Raw genomic sequence first — 18,040 nt, 5'->3', positions numbered from 1 at the left:
GATTAAAACTATGCATTCTCTATCATATGAAGAGATAAAGTCAGTACTTATTTAGAAAGTTTTTATGTGTAAAATTGTATTGCGTTGACCTTTATTCTCCTTATATTCTCTTCCTCTATAGACTGGAAAATGTCCAGTATCCGTACCAGCTATATTTGGCTCCCTCAACAAGCAGCACAGAACGACCAAGTCCAAATGGGCCTGATCGACCTTTCCAGTGCCCTACGTGTGGTGTACGTTTTACACGGATACAGAACTTGAAGCAGCATATGCTCATTCATTCTGGTATGTCCCCAACATTAGCAACCAGCATGTGCCAAATAGGAGAATAGGCCTCTCCTACTTCATTTCTATATTCTAAATTGCAACTATGTGTGCTGTCTGTTTTTTATTGCTAGTTTGCTCTCTCTGAACCTTAATTTTTAGTCCCCTTCTTCTATTGAGCTCTCTGTTGGGAGAATATCTGTTAAAAAAAGAGTATTTTGTAGTTTATTTACCAAGTAAACTATTGATGTGTCTTCATTCTTTTTATGATAATAGCAAGCAGGTATACCTATAAAACACACATACTGATTTCATTTTAATACAGCCTGGACTTGTAGCTTGATTGTGAATTTTCCAGGATTGAGTCTTGTGAGATTCATTGGAGACTCTTCTCGTAAACACAACTTGATGGTAACTGTGAAAGAAATGTCAGGAAGTGGAGAAATTCAATTTAAAATGTTGCTATGCTGAAAAAAATAACAGTAACCGTAGATACTTTTTTTTTAAATTCAAAAATACATTGAAGCACAACATGACGGATACTCTTCAGCATCATCCTCTCTGAATTTTTTAAGGTTTACACTTGCCTGTATGCATGTCCTAGAGGGTTTTTATTTTCTTTATAATTTATCATGCATTTCTTTGTATTATTAATGTGTCAATTACAGGCATTCAACTTTGTGATGAATTTAAGGGACACTATAATACAGATAACAAAGTATTTGTTTTGTAGTATTGTGTATTGAATACATCCTTTTTGTTTGAGAATGTGTTAAGCAAGCTTTCTACTTTCTTAAGTCAACTATAGAATAAGGTCAAACTGTAGTTTTTATCATGGCTTTTACATCATGCATTACGTTCCAAAGGATTTTTTATACAACAATGCTTTCAATTCAAGATTCCAAATAAGGGCATCCCATTGTACAGCGCTACGGAATTTGCTGGCGCTATATAAATAATAAAATAATAATAATCTGTCAGTGCCAACAAAATGGAAACCTTTTGTCGTATAAAGTCCCAGATGTGGGATTATTTGATCTTTCTCTCAAGTGCACAATAGTCCCCTAGAAATTAAGGTTAAGAATCCAAACTTCATGAATTATGAATTATTGGTGGTTGTGTGGGGGTTGCATTTTGCTTTACATCCATTGTAGAGGTTGAGATCTATGTTCATTCCACTCTCCAACACGAAATATCTAAATGTTTTGTATAATTTTGTTTTGTGTACTTTTATTTAGTTTCCCTTCCTTGTGTCTCTCTTCTTTCCATAGGAATTAAACCATTTCAGTGCGACCGCTGTGGGAAAAAATTCACTCGGGCTTACTCCCTAAAGATGCATCGTCTGAAACACGAAGGTAAACGATGTTTCCGATGCCAGATATGTAGCGCCACATTCACTTCCTTCGGGGAATACAAACACCACATGCGGGTTTCCCGGCACATTATCCGCAAGCCTCGGATTTACGAGTGCAAAACATGCGGCGCCATGTTCACCAACTCTGGAAATTTAATCGTGCACCTGAGGAGCCTGAACCACGAAGCGTCAGAGCTAGCAAACTACTTCCAGAGCAGGTGAGGTGCCCAGCAAGAATGCGGCAGCGAATCTGAGCCCGCTGCTGGGAACAGCTATACTTAGATTATAAAATTAAGAAAACGATACATACTATTTTCACATCTTTCCAAAATAATAGGTCTCTTTACATTTCTAGTAAAAAAACCAAAAACTAAATAGCAATAAACCCTGTCAGTCTCACACAATATTCATCATTTAGCTGTTAGGCATCCATGGGAGCAAGGCAAACAAAGTGTGTGCAGGTGGCAGACTAAATTCAAATAGAAAACAACACTACATGTCCAATAATCTACTGCGTTATAAAGCATTATTTTAGTAACAAATGTTTAAAAAATAACTTTGGTAGATTAATAGTAAATATGTCAGAAATATTGTTTTGTATTTGTTTATTTCTGATTAAGTAAATTGCTTTCACAATGCAATATACCAACAACATTGCTGATAGTAAGGAGTACATTGGGGTTTTATCTTACAACATTTCTGGAGCAATCAGTCAGAACATTCTTTTGGATTCCTTGTTGATTGCTCAGAATTTCCCTGTTTGAATAGCCCCCAGGTGTTGTTGCTATACTTCTGTCAGGTAGCCATGCACATGTGAATTTCATTGGGGTTCTTTAAAATGGCACATGTTTACTGGGAGTTTAGCCATGGGAGGGTGGGACTCGCTCATATAACTAACAAATGTATCTTAAAGAGATACTCTGCACTATAACTACTACAATTTACTATAGTGGTTATAATGCAAGGAGCTAGTCGGCAGGAGCTCATCCAACGCCTGACCAATCTACTAAAGCTGTCCAGACTTAGGTGGCAATGGTAAACTGCAGGTGTTGGGGTAACCGTCCTTTGGCTAGCTACCTCTCTCTGCCATCCAAAGCTTTAAAGGAAAACTGTCAAATCTTTAATTCTCATATTTTTAAAGTGTATTACATTTAATGAATCATATTGTTTTTTTTGATTGGGTCAGACTCTACTGTTATCTAACAAACTGTTGCTCAACCTAACTCGCTAACTGTAGTTAGAGGAGAATGGTGTGCATTATCGTTCTTTTGCAAACCTGTAAACATGACTCACAGAATGATTTTGTTAACTTGGAACAGCAGTTGTAATATTGATTCTAAAGCTTCAAAGTTTATTTTAGATCCAATAATCGTAACTCATTTCCTGCCTGAACAGTGCACCACAGAGCATCACACACCACTTGGGATTATGAAACAGGTTTACTCCAATTATTTTAGAAGCTTTTTTATTGTTTTATTGTAAAATAGCTGAACAAATGTCTGCAACTGTTTTGTGCCCAGAAGGGAATGCGCTGGATACGGAGGGCTGGCTCTTGCCGGGCATTCTTTATTGGTTAGTTCATCATGACAGAATGACATACGCACCCTGAACATTCCTTTCGCATTCCCAGCACTTAGAAGACATACTGTCCTCGCAGTCATTTTACAAGTAAAATATAATTTTGCTCTGTGGTTTGTCACATTTTCAAGTTTAATGTAACTTGGTTGGCCAAATTATTTACTGGCAAACCAAATTACATTTTTGACCTTGTTTTTCCCTCTTGTGTTTTAACGTTGTGTAAATAAACACACTATAAAGGGCTTTGGCAGGCAATCTCCAGCTAAATGTGTTTTTTTATTTAACTAGTTCATCACTGGAGAGGACGGCACAATTAATAGTGTATGGTTGTTTTGCTTATCTGCTAAGCTATTTTGTGAAATAATGTACAGCCAGTAACGATGAGTATACATTTATTATTATTACTATTCATTTACATGTCCAGTGTGCAGCATATGAGTTCTTTAATGCCTTCAATATTTAATGTCACCCCACCACCCCTAAACCCAATCCAAATACTCATTTGAGGGGGTAAGCATTTGGAACGGTCTTCTGGCCATTTGTTGATCGTCTTGCTAGCAAATAATATATACATCATATGTGTGTCCCCTGGCACTATAGATGACCTCACTGTGTTTAAGGGTCACATGGCTGCCTGGTCACATCTGCAATTCCTTAGGGTTATATCATTAAATCAGCTTACCTCTCTGAATAGCAAACTGTGTGTTGTTTGAATTGTGAGTAACACTGACGATGTAGTGCTGTGAGAAGTGCGGTTTTATGTGATCAAAAGAGTTGGTTACTGTAATAGCACGGTCTTCCTCAGACTCATTTGACATTGTGAGAAGTCTAAGGTAGGAGGTTTGTTATATTTTGCATAACAATGTGTCACTGAACTAATGTTAAACTTGCAGAATGGGCCACCACACTAATGCTTCGTACGTAATTTAGAGCCACTGATTTAGATACCTGTGATAATGGCGGGTACCAATTAGCAATTTAAATATGAATTCAAAATGATTGTCCTATTTTACTGACCGTACTCTTTCATGGGAATTACAGATTTTAGGCCAAAAGTTGGTGGAAATGTTTTCAGTTTGATTGTTTTGACCTTAAATTTAAAACACTTTCTTTAATTCCAAACTATTCTCTGTTTTTTTGTTAGTTTTTTTTTTAAATATTCTAATACATTGTTTTATAGACCTTTCTTTCCCTTCAAATTATGATCACCAGCTACTTTGTAGCCCTATATATTAATTTAGTTTTACATGTTGAAAATAGTCCACCAAAATTAACCGTCCACACATCTCGTTCCCAATATCGACACAAATTGAAGTGATTTCCAATTGTGCTCCAAAACAATTGAGAACTTTCTGAACCCCAAAATTGTCTGATGAATGAGCCGTCGCAACTTTGCATTAACTACAACAAAGTCACTGAAGGATGTTAATGGCCAAATATTTTATAAATGTGTAATTAGATCAGAGGTTAATTCAGTTTTGTGTTTTCACTTGGGTAACTGGCAGTTTTGTATTGTTACAGTCCCATAAATGTAATCTGCCGCTTCCTTTTTGGGTTTTTTGATCATTGTAAATCAATACAGTTCATGGGTATCTTAATCTGTAAAATACAAAACTCAATGTCCGGTGAGAGATGCTCAAACAGGGGACATTATTATAGCTACTCTGGTAAGTAACGTAATATCTGACAACTTTGCAGTGACTCTTTATAAATATCACATTTATAAACAGATCCAACCACTGACCCGTAACTCACTGAGAAGCTCCCCTGCTGTTATAAAAAGCTCTACGCACCTAGTTGTGAAAATACAAACTCTCACTGAGTATGCGAATAGTGAGCACAAACTCTTGGCAATCCTCACTAACGATGATAACACTAATAATAAAACAAATGTGTTATAATTGAGAAATCACGGACGTTCATATAGAGAGGGTGTAATTATAGAAGGACGTTCATATAGAGATGGTGTAATTACAGAGGGAGGCTCATATAGAGAGGGTGTAATTATAGAGGGATGGTCATATAGAAAGGGTGTAATTATAGACGGTTGATCATATAGAGAGGGTGTAATTATAGAGGGATGATCATATAGAGAGGGTGTAATTATAGAGGGATGATCACATAGAGAGGGTGTAATTATAGAGGGATGGTCATATAGAGAGGGTGTAATTATAGAGGGATGGTCATATAGAGAGGGTGTAATTATAGAGGGATGGTCATATAGAGAGGGTGTAATTATAGAGGGATGGTCATATAGAGAGGGTGTAATTATAGAGTGATGATCATATAGAGAGGGTGTAATTATAGAGGGATGGTCATATAGAGAGGGTGTAATTATAGAGGGATGGTTATATAGAGAGGGTGTAATTCTAGGGGGATGGTCATATAGAGAGGGTGTAATTATAGGGGGATGGTCATATAGAGAGGGTGTAATTATAGAGGGATGATCATATAGAGAGGGTGTAATTACAGAGGGATGGTCATATAGAGAGGGTGTAATAATAGAGGGATGGTCATATAGAGAGGGTGTAATTATAGAGGGATGGTCATATAGAGAGGGTGTAATTATAGAGGGATGGTCATATAGAGAGGGTGTAATTATAGAGGGATGGTCATATAGAGAGGGTGTAATTATAGAGGGATGATCATATAGAGAGGGCGTAATTATAGAGGGATGATCATATAGAGAGGGTGTAATTATGGAGGGATGGTCATATAGAGAGGGTGTGATTATAGAGAGATGGTCATATAGAGAGGGTGTAATTATAGAGGGATGGTCATATAGAGAGGGTGTAATTATAGAGGCATGGTCATATAGAGAGGGTGTAATTATAGAGGGATGGTCATATAGAGAGGGTGTAATTATAGGGGGATGGTCATATAGAGAGGGTGTAATTATAGAGGGATGATCATATAGAGAGGGTGTAATTACAGAGGGATGGTCATATAGAGAGGGTGTAATTACAGAGGGATGGTCATATAGAGAGGGTGCAATTATAGAGGGATGATCATATAGAGAGGGTGTAATTACAGAGGGAGGCTCATATAGAGAGGTTGTAATTATAGAGTGATGGTCATATAGAGAGGGTGTAATTATGGAGGGATGATCATATAGAGAGGGTGTAATTATAGAGGGATGGTCATATAGAGAGGGTGTAATTACAGAGCGATGATCATATAGAGATGGTGTAATTATAGAGGGATGGTCATATAGAGAGGGTGTAATTACAGAGGGATGATCATATAGAGAGGGTGTAATTATAGAGGGATGGTCATATAGAGAGGGTGTAATTATAGAGGGATGGTCATATAGAGAAGGTGTAATTATGGAGGGATGATCATATAGAGAGGGTGTAATTATAGAGGGATGGTCATATAGAGAGGGTGTAATTATGGAGGGATGATCATATAGAGAGGGTGTAATTACAGAGGGATGGTCATATAGAGAGGGTGTAATTATGGAGGGATGATCATATAGAGAGGGTGTAATTATGGAGGGATGATCATATAGAGAGGGTGTAATTACAGAGGGATGATCATATAGAGAGAGTGTAATTACAGAGGGAGGCTCATATAGAGAGGGTGTAATTATAGAGGGAGGCTTAAATAGAGAGGGTGTAATTATAGAGGGATGATCATATAGAGCGGGTGTAATTATAGAGGGATGATCATATAGAGAGGGTGTAATTATAGAGGGATGGTCATATAGAGAGGGTGTAATTATAGAGGGATGATCATATAGAGAGGGTGTAATTATAGGGGGATGGTCATATAGAGAGGGTGTAATTACAGAGGGAGGCTCATATAGAGAGGGTGTAATTATAGAGGGATGATCATATAGAGAGGGTGTAATTATAGAGGGATGATCATATAGAGAGGGTGTAATTATAGAGGGATGGTCATATAGAGAGGGTGTAATTATAGAGGGATTCTCATATAGAGAGGGTGTAATTATAGGGGGATGGTCATATAGAGAGGGTGTAATTACAGAGGGATGGTCATATAGAGAGGGTGCAATTATAGAGGGATGGTCATATAGAGATGGTGTAATTATAGAGGGATTCTCATATAGAAAGGGTGTAATTATAGAGGGATGGTCATATAGAGAGGGTGTAATTATAGAGGGATGATCATATAGAGAGGGCGTAATTATAGAGGGATGATCATATAGAGAGGGTGTAATTATGGAGGGATGGTCATATAGAGAGGGTGTAATTATAGAGGGATGGTCATATAGAGAGGGTGTAATTATAGAGGGAGGCTCATATAGAGAGGGTGTAATTATAGAGGGATGGTCATATAGAGAGGGTGTAATTACAGAGGGATGGTCATATAGAGAGGGTGTAATTATAGAGGGATGGTCATATAGAGAGGGTGTAATTATAGAGGGATGGTTATATAGAGAGGGTGTAATTCTAGGGGGATGGTCATATAGAGAGGGTGTAATTATAGGGGGATGGTCATATAGAGAGGGTGTAATTATAGAGGGATGATCATATAGAGAGGGTGTAATTACAGAGGGATGGTCATATAGAGAGGGTGTAATTATAGAGGGATGATCATATAGAGAGGGCGTAATTATAGAGGGATGATCATATAGAGAGGGTGTAATTATGGAGGGATGGTCATATAGAGAGGGTGTAATTATAGAGGGATGGTCATATAGAGAGGGTGTAATTATAGAGGGAGGCTCATATAGAGAGGGTGTAATTATAGAGGGATGGTCATATAGAGAGGGTGTAATTATAGAGGGATGATCATATAGAGAGGGCGTAATTATAGAGGGATGATCATATAGAGAGGGTGTAATTATGGAGGGATGGTCATATAGAGAGGGTGTAATTATAGAGGGATGGTCATATAGAGAGGGTGTAATTATAGAGGGAGGCTCATATAGAGAGGGTGTAATTATAGAGGGATGGTCATATAGAGAGGGTGTAATTACAGAGGGATGGTCATATAGAGAGGGTGTAATTATAGAGGGATGGTCATATAGAGAGGGTGTAATTATAGAGGGATGATCATATAGAGAGGGTGTAATTACAGAGGGATGGTCATATAGAGAGGGTGTAATTATAGAGGGATGGTCATATAGAGAGGGTGTAATTATAGAGGGATGGTCATATAGAGAGGGTGTAATTATAGGGGGATGGTCATATAGAGAGGGTGTAATTATAGAGGGATGATCATATAGAGAGGGTGTAATTACAGAGGGATGGTCATATAGAGAGGGTGTAATTATATGGAGAGGTCAACGAGGGCTTTATAATCTGGATGAGGGCCGGAAAGAGAAGATATAAAACAGGAAACCTTTACGAGAGCTGGCAATAACTAATATAAAGGAAAAAAACGAACTGAGCTAAAGAGAAAGTGACAGATAAAAGGTCTGAGCACTTTTAGTTCAGATTTTTTATTTTGAAAGAAGATTTAACACCAGAACCTGAGTTTTGGTAGGGAATGCTGAAACCTGCTTGAAGGACTGACCTCGAATTTGTGCATCTACCAGCAAGCTGTGTCTCTAGGAACAGTACCATTTTAGAAATGATTTTGTACTATATTGTCCCAAACACTGCCTCTAAAATATTGTTCTTTGTTGTAATAAGATCTGTGATCTAATTTTACTTTGCTCTTGTCAGTAACGTGCAACCAGCCATGAAAGTCATTTGCTGGTTTATGTTAATTTCTTTCATAGTGATAACATCTTTGGGGGATCGTTGTTCCAAGATTTATATTTCCAGTTGGCTAGTTTCTTGGTTACAGCATTTCTTTTATTTGCACTAACTTCCATACTGAAATAGACCACTTTGGATGTGTATGGCTAACGTAAAGCATTCTGCTCAACAATACAGTGGTTAAAGGATATTTATGTCAGTATATTCACTGTTGTTAAAAGGATCTAGGGACATCATTTAAAGGGTGCCAGTGGATTAGGAGTAAGTGGTTTACAGCAATTCTTTCACATTATTGTAGTTGTTTCCCACTAGTTGTTACAAACACATGCCCTAGGCAACGGCCTAAAATAAATCATTTCACAGAGCATCACCACTTCCCCAGGAGCTGAACACCTATTTCACAATGGGTTAATGTATTTACTTAGTTTTTAATATCCTTATTTAATTGGTTTATTTGCCTGTGCCATGAACATAATTTGTGGTCACATTTTATATTATTGCAGTACTTTTTAAAAGGTGTCAGATTGAACAGCTATGAGTTTCAGGGGTGGTATTATTTTTAAAGGGTGCTGTAAAAGTGCTCATTTTAATATGGTTGCAATGTTTTTATTGTAATCTTTAAATTACCGTATGTATTATTTTCCTATTATTCTTATTTTGCTCTCATTGTAGGCAAAAGGTCTGCTGTTTCCATTTGTAAAACCCATTTACTGTTTGGGTTCTACAACATTGCAAATGTTATCAGTCAATATAACCACATATTTCTCAAGTCTCGTTTTAAAGTGCATGAAATGGATCCATTACAGCCATCTAGCTTTTATTATGTTATTATTTATATAGCGCCAACAAATTCCGCTGCGCTTTACAGTGGGTGGACGAACAAATATGTAGTAGTAACCAGCCACGTTTGACACACAGTAACAGAGGGATTGAGGGCCCTGCTCAATTAGCTTACATGCTAGAGGGAGTGGGGTATAGTGGCACAGTAACAGAGGGATTGAGGCCCTGCTCAGTGAGTTTACATGTTAGAGGGAGTGGGGTATAGTGACACAGTAACAGAGGGTTTGAGGGCCCTGCTCAGTGAGTTTACATGTTAGAGGGAGTGGGGTATTGTGACATTAACAGAGGGATTGAGGGCCTGCTCGGTGAGTTTACATGCTAGAGGGAGTGGGGTATAGTGACACAGTAACAGAGGAATTGATGGCCCTGCTCACTGAGTTTACATGCAAGAGGCAGTGGGGTATAGTGACACAGTAACAGAGGGATTGAGGGCCTGCTCAGTGAAATTACATGCTAGAAGCAGTGGGGTATAGTGACACAGTAACATAGGGGTTGAGGGCCTGCTCAGTGAGTTTACATGTTAGAGGGAGTGGGGTATTGTTACAGTAACAGAGGGATTGAGGCCCTGCTCAGTGAGTTTACATGTTAGAGGGAGTGGGGTATAGTGACAGTAACAGAGGGATTGAGACCCTGCTCAGTGAGTTTACATGCTAGAGGTAGCGGGGTATAGTGACACATTAACAGAGGGATTGAGGGCCTGCTCAGTGAGCTTACATGCTAGAGGGAGTGGGGTAAAGTGACACAGTAACAGAGGGATTGAGGGCCCTGCTCAGTGAGTTTACATGCTAGAGGGAGTGGGGTATAGTGACACAGTAACAGAGGGATTGAGGGCCCTACTCTGTGAGTTTACATGTTAGAGGGAGTGGGGTATAGTGACACAGTAACAGAGGGATTGAGGCCCTGCTCAGTGAGTTTACATGCTAGAGGTAGCGGGGTATAGTGACACAGTAACAGAGGGATTGAGGGCCCTGCTCAGTGAGTTTACATGTTAGAGGGAGTGGGGTATAGTGACACAGTAACAGAGGGATTGAGGCCCTGCTCAGTGAGTTTACATGCTAGAGGTAGCGGGGTATAGTGACACATTAACAGAGGTATTGAGGGCCTGCTCAGTGAGCTTACATGCTAGAGGGAGTGGGGTAAAGTGACACAGTAACAGAGGGATTGAGGGTCCTGCTCAGTGAGTTTACATGCTAGAGGGAGTGGGGTATAGTGACACAGTATCAGAGGGATTGAGGGCCCTGCTCTGTGAGTTTACATGTTAGAGAGAGTGGGGTATAGTGACAGTAACAGAGGGATTGAGGTCCCTGCTCAGTGAGTTTACATGCTAGAGGGAGTGGGGTATAGTGACACAGTAACAGAGGGATTGAGGGTCCTGCTCAGTGAGTTTACATGTTAGAGAGAGTGGGGTATAGTGACAGTAACAGAGGGATTGAGGTCCCTGCTCAGTGAGTTTACATGCTAGAGGGAGTGGGGTAAAGTGACACAGTAACAGAGGGATTGAGGGCCCTGCTCAGTGAGTTTACATGCTAGAGGGAGTGGGGTATAGTGACACAGTAACAGAGGGATTGAGGCACTGCTCACTGAGTTTACATGCTAGCGGGAGTGGGGTAAAGTGACACAAAAGGTAAGGATAGTTTTAGACTGACAGTTGCTTTTCAATCAATCAGTGATGCTCAGCCAGGCACAGACACAGTCCTTTTCTTAAAGGGTGATTGCCAAGCATGATCATACCTGTTGTTCCACCAGATCTAGGTAACTGCCTGGTGTTTGTGATTCAGTAAGACCCTGCTCTCCCGGAGTCTTTACTGAACCCAGCAGGGGCCCAGCAGCGGAGAACTTGCCAATATCAATGCTAGGTCTACTCTAGCAGTAAGGTTTGGCTGGAAATTAGGATTTGTTTGAAATTAAATACAACCAAACACCTTCTCTTATTTGTTCACTAGTCACTATATTGTTATTAGCAGTTCTGTCAGGTTCATTAAATTGTTAGTAGCTATCTCTTCTAGACTTTTATAAGTTCTTTCCTGTAAATAACTGTAAGAGGTAGGCTATGGCCAGTAGACCTTTCTCATGCAGAGCTATATCTGTCCTTTCTCCTGCCTAATTTGAACTATATGAAATCAAAGCATATAGTAAGATTTCCAAGTGTTCACAGGGGCCAACAAACATATCCTATCACCTTCTGGTAGGGATCGACCGATATTGATTTTTTAGAGCCGATACCGATATCCTGTGAACTTTCAGGCCGATAGCCGATATAATTTGCCGATATTCTGTACATTTACCATTTTGGAAAATAAAAAACTATTTCTAAAGGTAAATGCACAAAATATACATGCCACGTGTAGTGGATGCAGTGTGTTTAGACAGGGGAGCTGTGTATGTGTGTGTAGTGGATGCAGTATGTGTCTAGTGGATGCAGTGTGTGTGTAGTGGATGCAGTGTGTGTAGTGGATGCAGTGTGTGTTTGTATAGTGTGTGTTTGTATAGTGTGTGTGTATATAATGCAGTGTGTGTTTGTATAGTGTGTGTATATAATGCAGTGTGTGTTTGTATAGTGTGTGTGTATATAATGCAGTGTGTGTTTTTGTATAGTGTGTGTGTATATAATGCAGTGTGTGTGTTTGTATAGAGTGTGTGTGTATATGTATAGTGTGTGTGTGTATAATGCAGTGTGTGTGTTTGTATAGTGTGTGTGTGTATGTAATGCAGTGTGTGTTTGTATAGTGTGTGTGTATATAATGCAGTGTGTGTGTTTGTATAGTGTGTGTGTATATAATGCAGTGTGTGTGTTTGTATAGTGTGTGTATATAATGCAGTGTGTGTTTGTATAGTGTGTGTGTATATAATGTAGTGTGTGTTTGTATAGTGTGTGTGTATATAATGCAGTGTGTTTGTGTAGTGTGCATTATATATACACACACTATACAAACACACTGCATTATATATACACACACACTATACAAACACACTGAATTATATACACAGTGTTTGTGTAGTGTATGTGTATAATAATAGTGTATGTGTGTGTGTGTGTGTGTGAGGGGGCATTTTTTATTAAAACATTTTTTTTTATTTTTATATTAAATTATTTATTTATTTTTTATATGTTTAATTATTATTATTTATTTTTTGTTGTCCCCCCTCCCTGCTTGTTGCCTTGCCAGGGAGGGGGGATATGTTAATCCCTGGTGGTCCAGTGGCATTGGCTTAGCTGGGGGAGGGGAGGGGAGGGAAGTGGGGTGGGCAGCAAGCGTTTACTCACCTCCCAGCAGCTCCTCCAGCTCCCCAGTGTAAATCTCGCGAGACCCGCGGCCGTCAGAGCTGGCCGCGGGTCTCGCGAGATTTACACTGGGGAGCTGGAGGAGCTGCTGGGAGGTGAGTAAACGCTTGCTGCCCACCCCCCCCAGGACCACCGGGCTTGTAATGAGCCTGGCGGTCCTGGGAGGTATTATCGGCAATATCAGTATCCCTATTGGCCGATACCGATATTGCCGAAAATACCGAATATCGGCCGATTATATCGGTAAAACCGATAATCGGTCGATCCCTACCTTCTGGTGCATGTTACTTATCGCATTGGCCTAACTGGCAAAGCATTATGGGAGCTGTAGTTCTACAAGAACTGTGGATGTACCTTTTGGTTATCTCTGAACTGAACTTATCAGGAAAGGAAATGTGCAATGTATTGGACTTAAAAAGCAGACAAGTTACTTAGAGACGATTAAAAAAAAACACCCCAAATCCAAAAATATATATGCACTTTAATTCTTCCATTTGGATGACTCCTGGGGTTGTATGTGATGTAACAGCCAAATGATCATGTCTCCATCTAATTCTGTGTTCAAAGGACCTTGAAATTGAAAAGAATGTAAAGTTAGCTTTTCACTTGTTCAATGCCATTGGGGCAGCAGTTTTAAATAACTGTCACAGGAACGTCATCATTCTTGTTCTGGGTTAATGTCTCCTTGTTTGTTGGCAGCTGAGGCTCCACCTTAGGACTAGCAGGTTGGGGGTGTTTTCAAGATATGGATGTCCTTCTGCAGGTTTGCCTCCACGTGCCATTGGACACATTGCTGCAAAGGGAGACATTACTAAAACAATACACACTAATTAAAACCAAAAACAGCAAAAGCACTCGCTCCAGGCAGTCTAGATAAATACAGCGAATGGTACAAAATTCTTAATGGCAGCTCCACATTAACCCCTTCTGTCACGGTCGCATATTAGATTGATTTTGACGCCTTTGCTGACAGTGAAGGCCACTTTCTGCCACACAGGGAGTTAAATGTTCTGTAACATGGCGGCTGACGTGTTTTCTCTCTCCTTTTGCAGCGATTTCCTAGTGCCGGATTACCTGAGCCAGGAGCAGGAAGAGGCCCTTGGGCAGTATGAGCTGGCAGAACATAGCTTTGAAAGCAACTCCTCTGTGCAAATGCCTGTCATTTCCCAAGTTTCCTCCACGCAGAACTGCGAGAGCACTTTTCCCCTGGGGTCGCTGGGTGGACTGGCCGAGAAAGAGGTGGACGAGGAGGAAATGGCAGAGCCCTCAAAACCCAGCTCCATGGAAGAAACCGACAGAGATGACACCCCAAAAACGGAGGTGGCTTCCATTGCTGTGGAATAGCTGATACCTGCCCTGCATCCCCAGACTTCAACCCCTGCGTAATCTTTGGTTTTGTTTTCTTTCTTTGGAAAGTGCCTGTGTTTTGGTCAATTTATAGTTTACTTTATATTTTTATGAGGAAACAATCTAAGCAACTGAGGACATTGGCAGAATGCAAACCATGTTTTCATCTCACTAATGCTAATATTCCTGGGATACGTCACCGCACATCAGCTGGCTTTCTGGGGACACTGAGTACATCCCAGAGGTGGGTTTCACAAGCCAATGGCTGAGCTCCTGGCTATACCCAATGGATCCTTTGGCTGTTACCGTATTACAGAGGAGCAAGTTCTTGTTATGTTTTTACCAGTTTGTATTGAGTTAATGTTCTTCATGTGAAAATATGCACATGGCTCACACAAAGCCTTGGATTTGAAGTAATGTGAATGTGTTGCTGTGTGCAGATGTGTGTGGGGTTTATACCAATGTGGGTAAATACCCTGCAGGCCTTTTCAGCAGAAACACCATAAGCATTATGGGTTAGAGAACAGCAAGCATTCTGTAAAGGAAGCTGGAATAGCTAAACTGTCTCCGAGTGACCCTTCATCGAGGCATTAAAGGGGATCTGTCACATTTCTAGATTGTGTTTTCCAGAGAATTCAGCATTATTCATTTATGTAACAAGCATATGTATGTAAAAAGGAATACTTCTGCTGGCTGAACCAGGATAATTCTGTTTCAGGTGGTCACACTACTTACTTTTCCCATGATTTTTTGTTTGTGAAACTCTAAAAGAGGAGACCAGTCTGTTGGGAATCATGTGAAACGTAAGTCTATTTGCATTAAATTCCCTGCCTTGCCTTTCCAGAAGACTGCTGTAGCTTTAAAGTAAAAATACTTTAACCGAAATACAAAAATAACAAAATCATTTGTTTATCAACAAGAGTGACACTTAAAAAAAAAAAAAAAACACATCAGTTATGGGACAAATCCTCTTTAATTCCTCTGGGTTTTATTATTTGATTTTTATTTATTTTTTGCTTTCTTTCTCTTTTTAGTTACTATTTTAGTTCCACAGGGGTGAGCACTGCGCAGTCCATCTCTCTGGTGCTCTGAGGGATAATGCTAAATGGCGGCCTACACTGAAGCGTGACATTTTATGGTGCGCTGGTTAACCCATTGAATGCAAAGGGCTGTGTAAAGTGATTTGCTGCTCACCCCTTTGGTACTCAAAGAGTGAAGTGTTGTGATTTTTAATCTAAACAATTACATTATCTTTCTTTTTTTCAGCGTTTTAAGCAGCAGTTGTTAGAGGTTAAATTATATTATTATAATGCCTCCGCTTCCCTAAGGAACTCTTTGACCAAAATATTTCACCAGCAAAAGAGAAATCTATCTGATGTGTCCTTCTTAATGAATAGATTTCTGATTTAATATATTGTAGTGAATTTAGCGTGGATGACTACAGATAGCCCCACTGATATATCCCAAGCATTTGTAAACATGACTGATAAATGCTGCAACAAAGCTGTTTGTAGCACATTGATGTATTTTAGATATTACTTTTACAAATTGTCAACACAAGAGCACAAGATCCTCATCATCAGAATGGACGAGTGATACAAAGGACATTGTGTGTGTCGATTAATCTGCATTCACTATTAACCATGACCAGAGCATGGGCAACTCCTGTCATCCTTATACAGCCTTTGGAGAAACTCCTGATGCTGCACGCAAAGGGGTGATATTGGTTCCCTTACCCTTTCAATTTGCACAGGGTCAAAGTTTTTAATTACATTTTATGATTAGGTCTTTAGAAACAGTAATGGTTATATGCAAACTGGTCCCTCTCTTAATGGGACACTCCACTGCTTAAATGCAAAAAATAAAATAAAATAACTGGTTAGTAGATAGACCAATGAAAACATGCATAATTATGCATTTTGTCATTGGGGTATATCTAAAAACAGTTTGCCAACACTACAGATCTCTTTTATGCTGCCTTTATAATCCCTACCCTTTACCCCCACCCAGACTTTCTGTGTCTGTCCAATCACAGACTCCCCAATGCAGCTCAATGAGAAGTCTCTGCAAGGCAGGTGCTCTGGGCAATTGCTGCCTCTTGAATTTATTTTCACCGAGCTAGGAAAAACAAGAAGTAAAGAGGGAAGTTATAAGGTTCATTTATAAAATTGACAATTACCATTGAAATCTGTGCTTTTCATAAAATGAAATGAGGACACGCTTTTCACACCTCAAACATTTCAGCATGCTGAAGCACTTCAAGTGTTTGGAGGGTCCCTTGAAAGGGACACTCCAGATCCCCGAAGCACTTCAGCTTGTTGCTTACGCCCAGAGCACCTGCCTTGCAAAGACTTCTCATCCAGCTGCATTTAAAAGTGTGTGATTGGACACCCACAGAAAGTCCGGGTGGGATAATAATGGGAGGGTTTGCAAAAGCTGCATGCGAGATCTTTAGCTTTTACAAGCTGTTTATAGATCTAGCCCAATAAAAAAAAAAAAAAATAATTAAATGCTTGCTTGATATCATTGGGATATATCTACTAAAAAGTTATTTTTCTTTATTATTGTATTTAGAGTTTCCCTTTAAGGAAATATGCTTATTTGTAGCTGAACATTTTCAGCTTGTAGTGTTGGGGGGGGATCTTTAATTAGTTTTTAATCCCATAGTTTGTTTTGATATTTTTCCCAAAACTACAGTAATTTGTCCAAAATTACTTAAGATTCTCTGATTTTGCCTTTTGAGAAGGCAGATGTAATATCTGAGTTAAATCATATCTAAATATATAAAACAAAGCCTTATGTAAAAATATAGCTATTTTTATTTGTTGAATTCAAATAATGTGTTAATCACAAAGAGTGTCAGATCAAATCTGAAAGTTACCAAGTTTAAGTTGGTGATCACTGTGTGTTTAAAATGAAAAGCTATCACAAGTGGTTTGGTTATAAACCATTATAAATAAAGAATATTGCCATATGGTTACAGCACTTAGTAAATCTAACAGTATAGAGAGAATATCACTGCAAACGAACAACAGACAATAGCACACACATCTGCAAAACAAACTAGCTCAGTATCCAATAAACACACCATAAATGTATATATAGCATTGCCAAACAAATCATTGCTTCACATCAAGTGCCTGCAGTGATTGTTGTCAGACAAAATCTCGTTAATCGTTCCAACTCTGTAGGTTTAGCAATTATGGCGAATATTATTAGAGAAAATAAGAATCAAAACAAGCTTTTACATTAAATAGGCACTTAAAGTAGAAAACGAATTCCAAACTAAATACATGTCTCACAAAGGTTGGAAGTAGAATTAAATAAACCCCATGGTATCCAGACTATATTTATATATATTCCCTGTTCTCAAACTTGAATTTATAGCCAGAACTAAAATATTGCCTTGTCAGTGCCCAATAATAATATTTCTATAGAGCCCATACCCAGAATATGCCCTTTTCCGATGGAATTGCTGTACGTATGGACCATTGAGGTCTGTTTATCATTGAGTAAAAACATAAAGAAACAATTTGAGCCAAATGAAAATATCAATAGAATATTGTTCTCTCAGTTGGCTTTTCTTAGAAGTATTTCTGTTATTAGATGTGTCGTGTTCTCTCCTTTATCTTTCATAAGGGATCAGTAGTACATACGTTCAGTATCGGTATAAGAAAAACTAAAGAATTTAATGTGATCTGC

The 18,040-nt window shown here is 39.1% G+C and overlaps 1 protein-coding gene across 2 annotated transcripts in view; it reads left to right on the top strand.

The window, feature by feature from the left end:
* Positions 1-16,966, top strand: part of ZBTB44 (zinc finger and BTB domain containing 44) — a 58,828-nt gene extending 41,862 nt beyond the window's left edge. Inside the window, exons 4-6 of one of the 2 annotated variants that reach the window (XM_063436343.1) lie at positions 122-285; positions 1,536-1,836; positions 14,044-16,966. In XM_063436343.1, coding sequence (XP_063292413.1) covers positions 122-285; positions 1,536-1,836; positions 14,044-14,335 — 757 coding nt within the window. In that variant the 3' untranslated portion in view covers positions 14,336-16,966. The remainder of the gene's footprint in view (positions 1-121; positions 286-1,535; positions 1,837-14,043) is intronic. The other variant, XM_063436344.1, reaches the window with a different exon arrangement.
* The last annotated feature ends 1,074 nt before the right edge of the window (positions 16,967-18,040 follow it).

The sequence above is a fragment of the Pelobates fuscus genome, chromosome 11 (assembly GCF_036172605.1).
Source record: "Pelobates fuscus isolate aPelFus1 chromosome 11, aPelFus1.pri, whole genome shotgun sequence".
NCBI classification, from domain to species: Eukaryota; Metazoa; Chordata; class Amphibia; order Anura; family Pelobatidae; genus Pelobates; species Pelobates fuscus.
The sequence above is the reverse complement of the archived record's forward strand: the minus strand, read 5'-3'. Positions and strand labels throughout refer to the sequence as shown.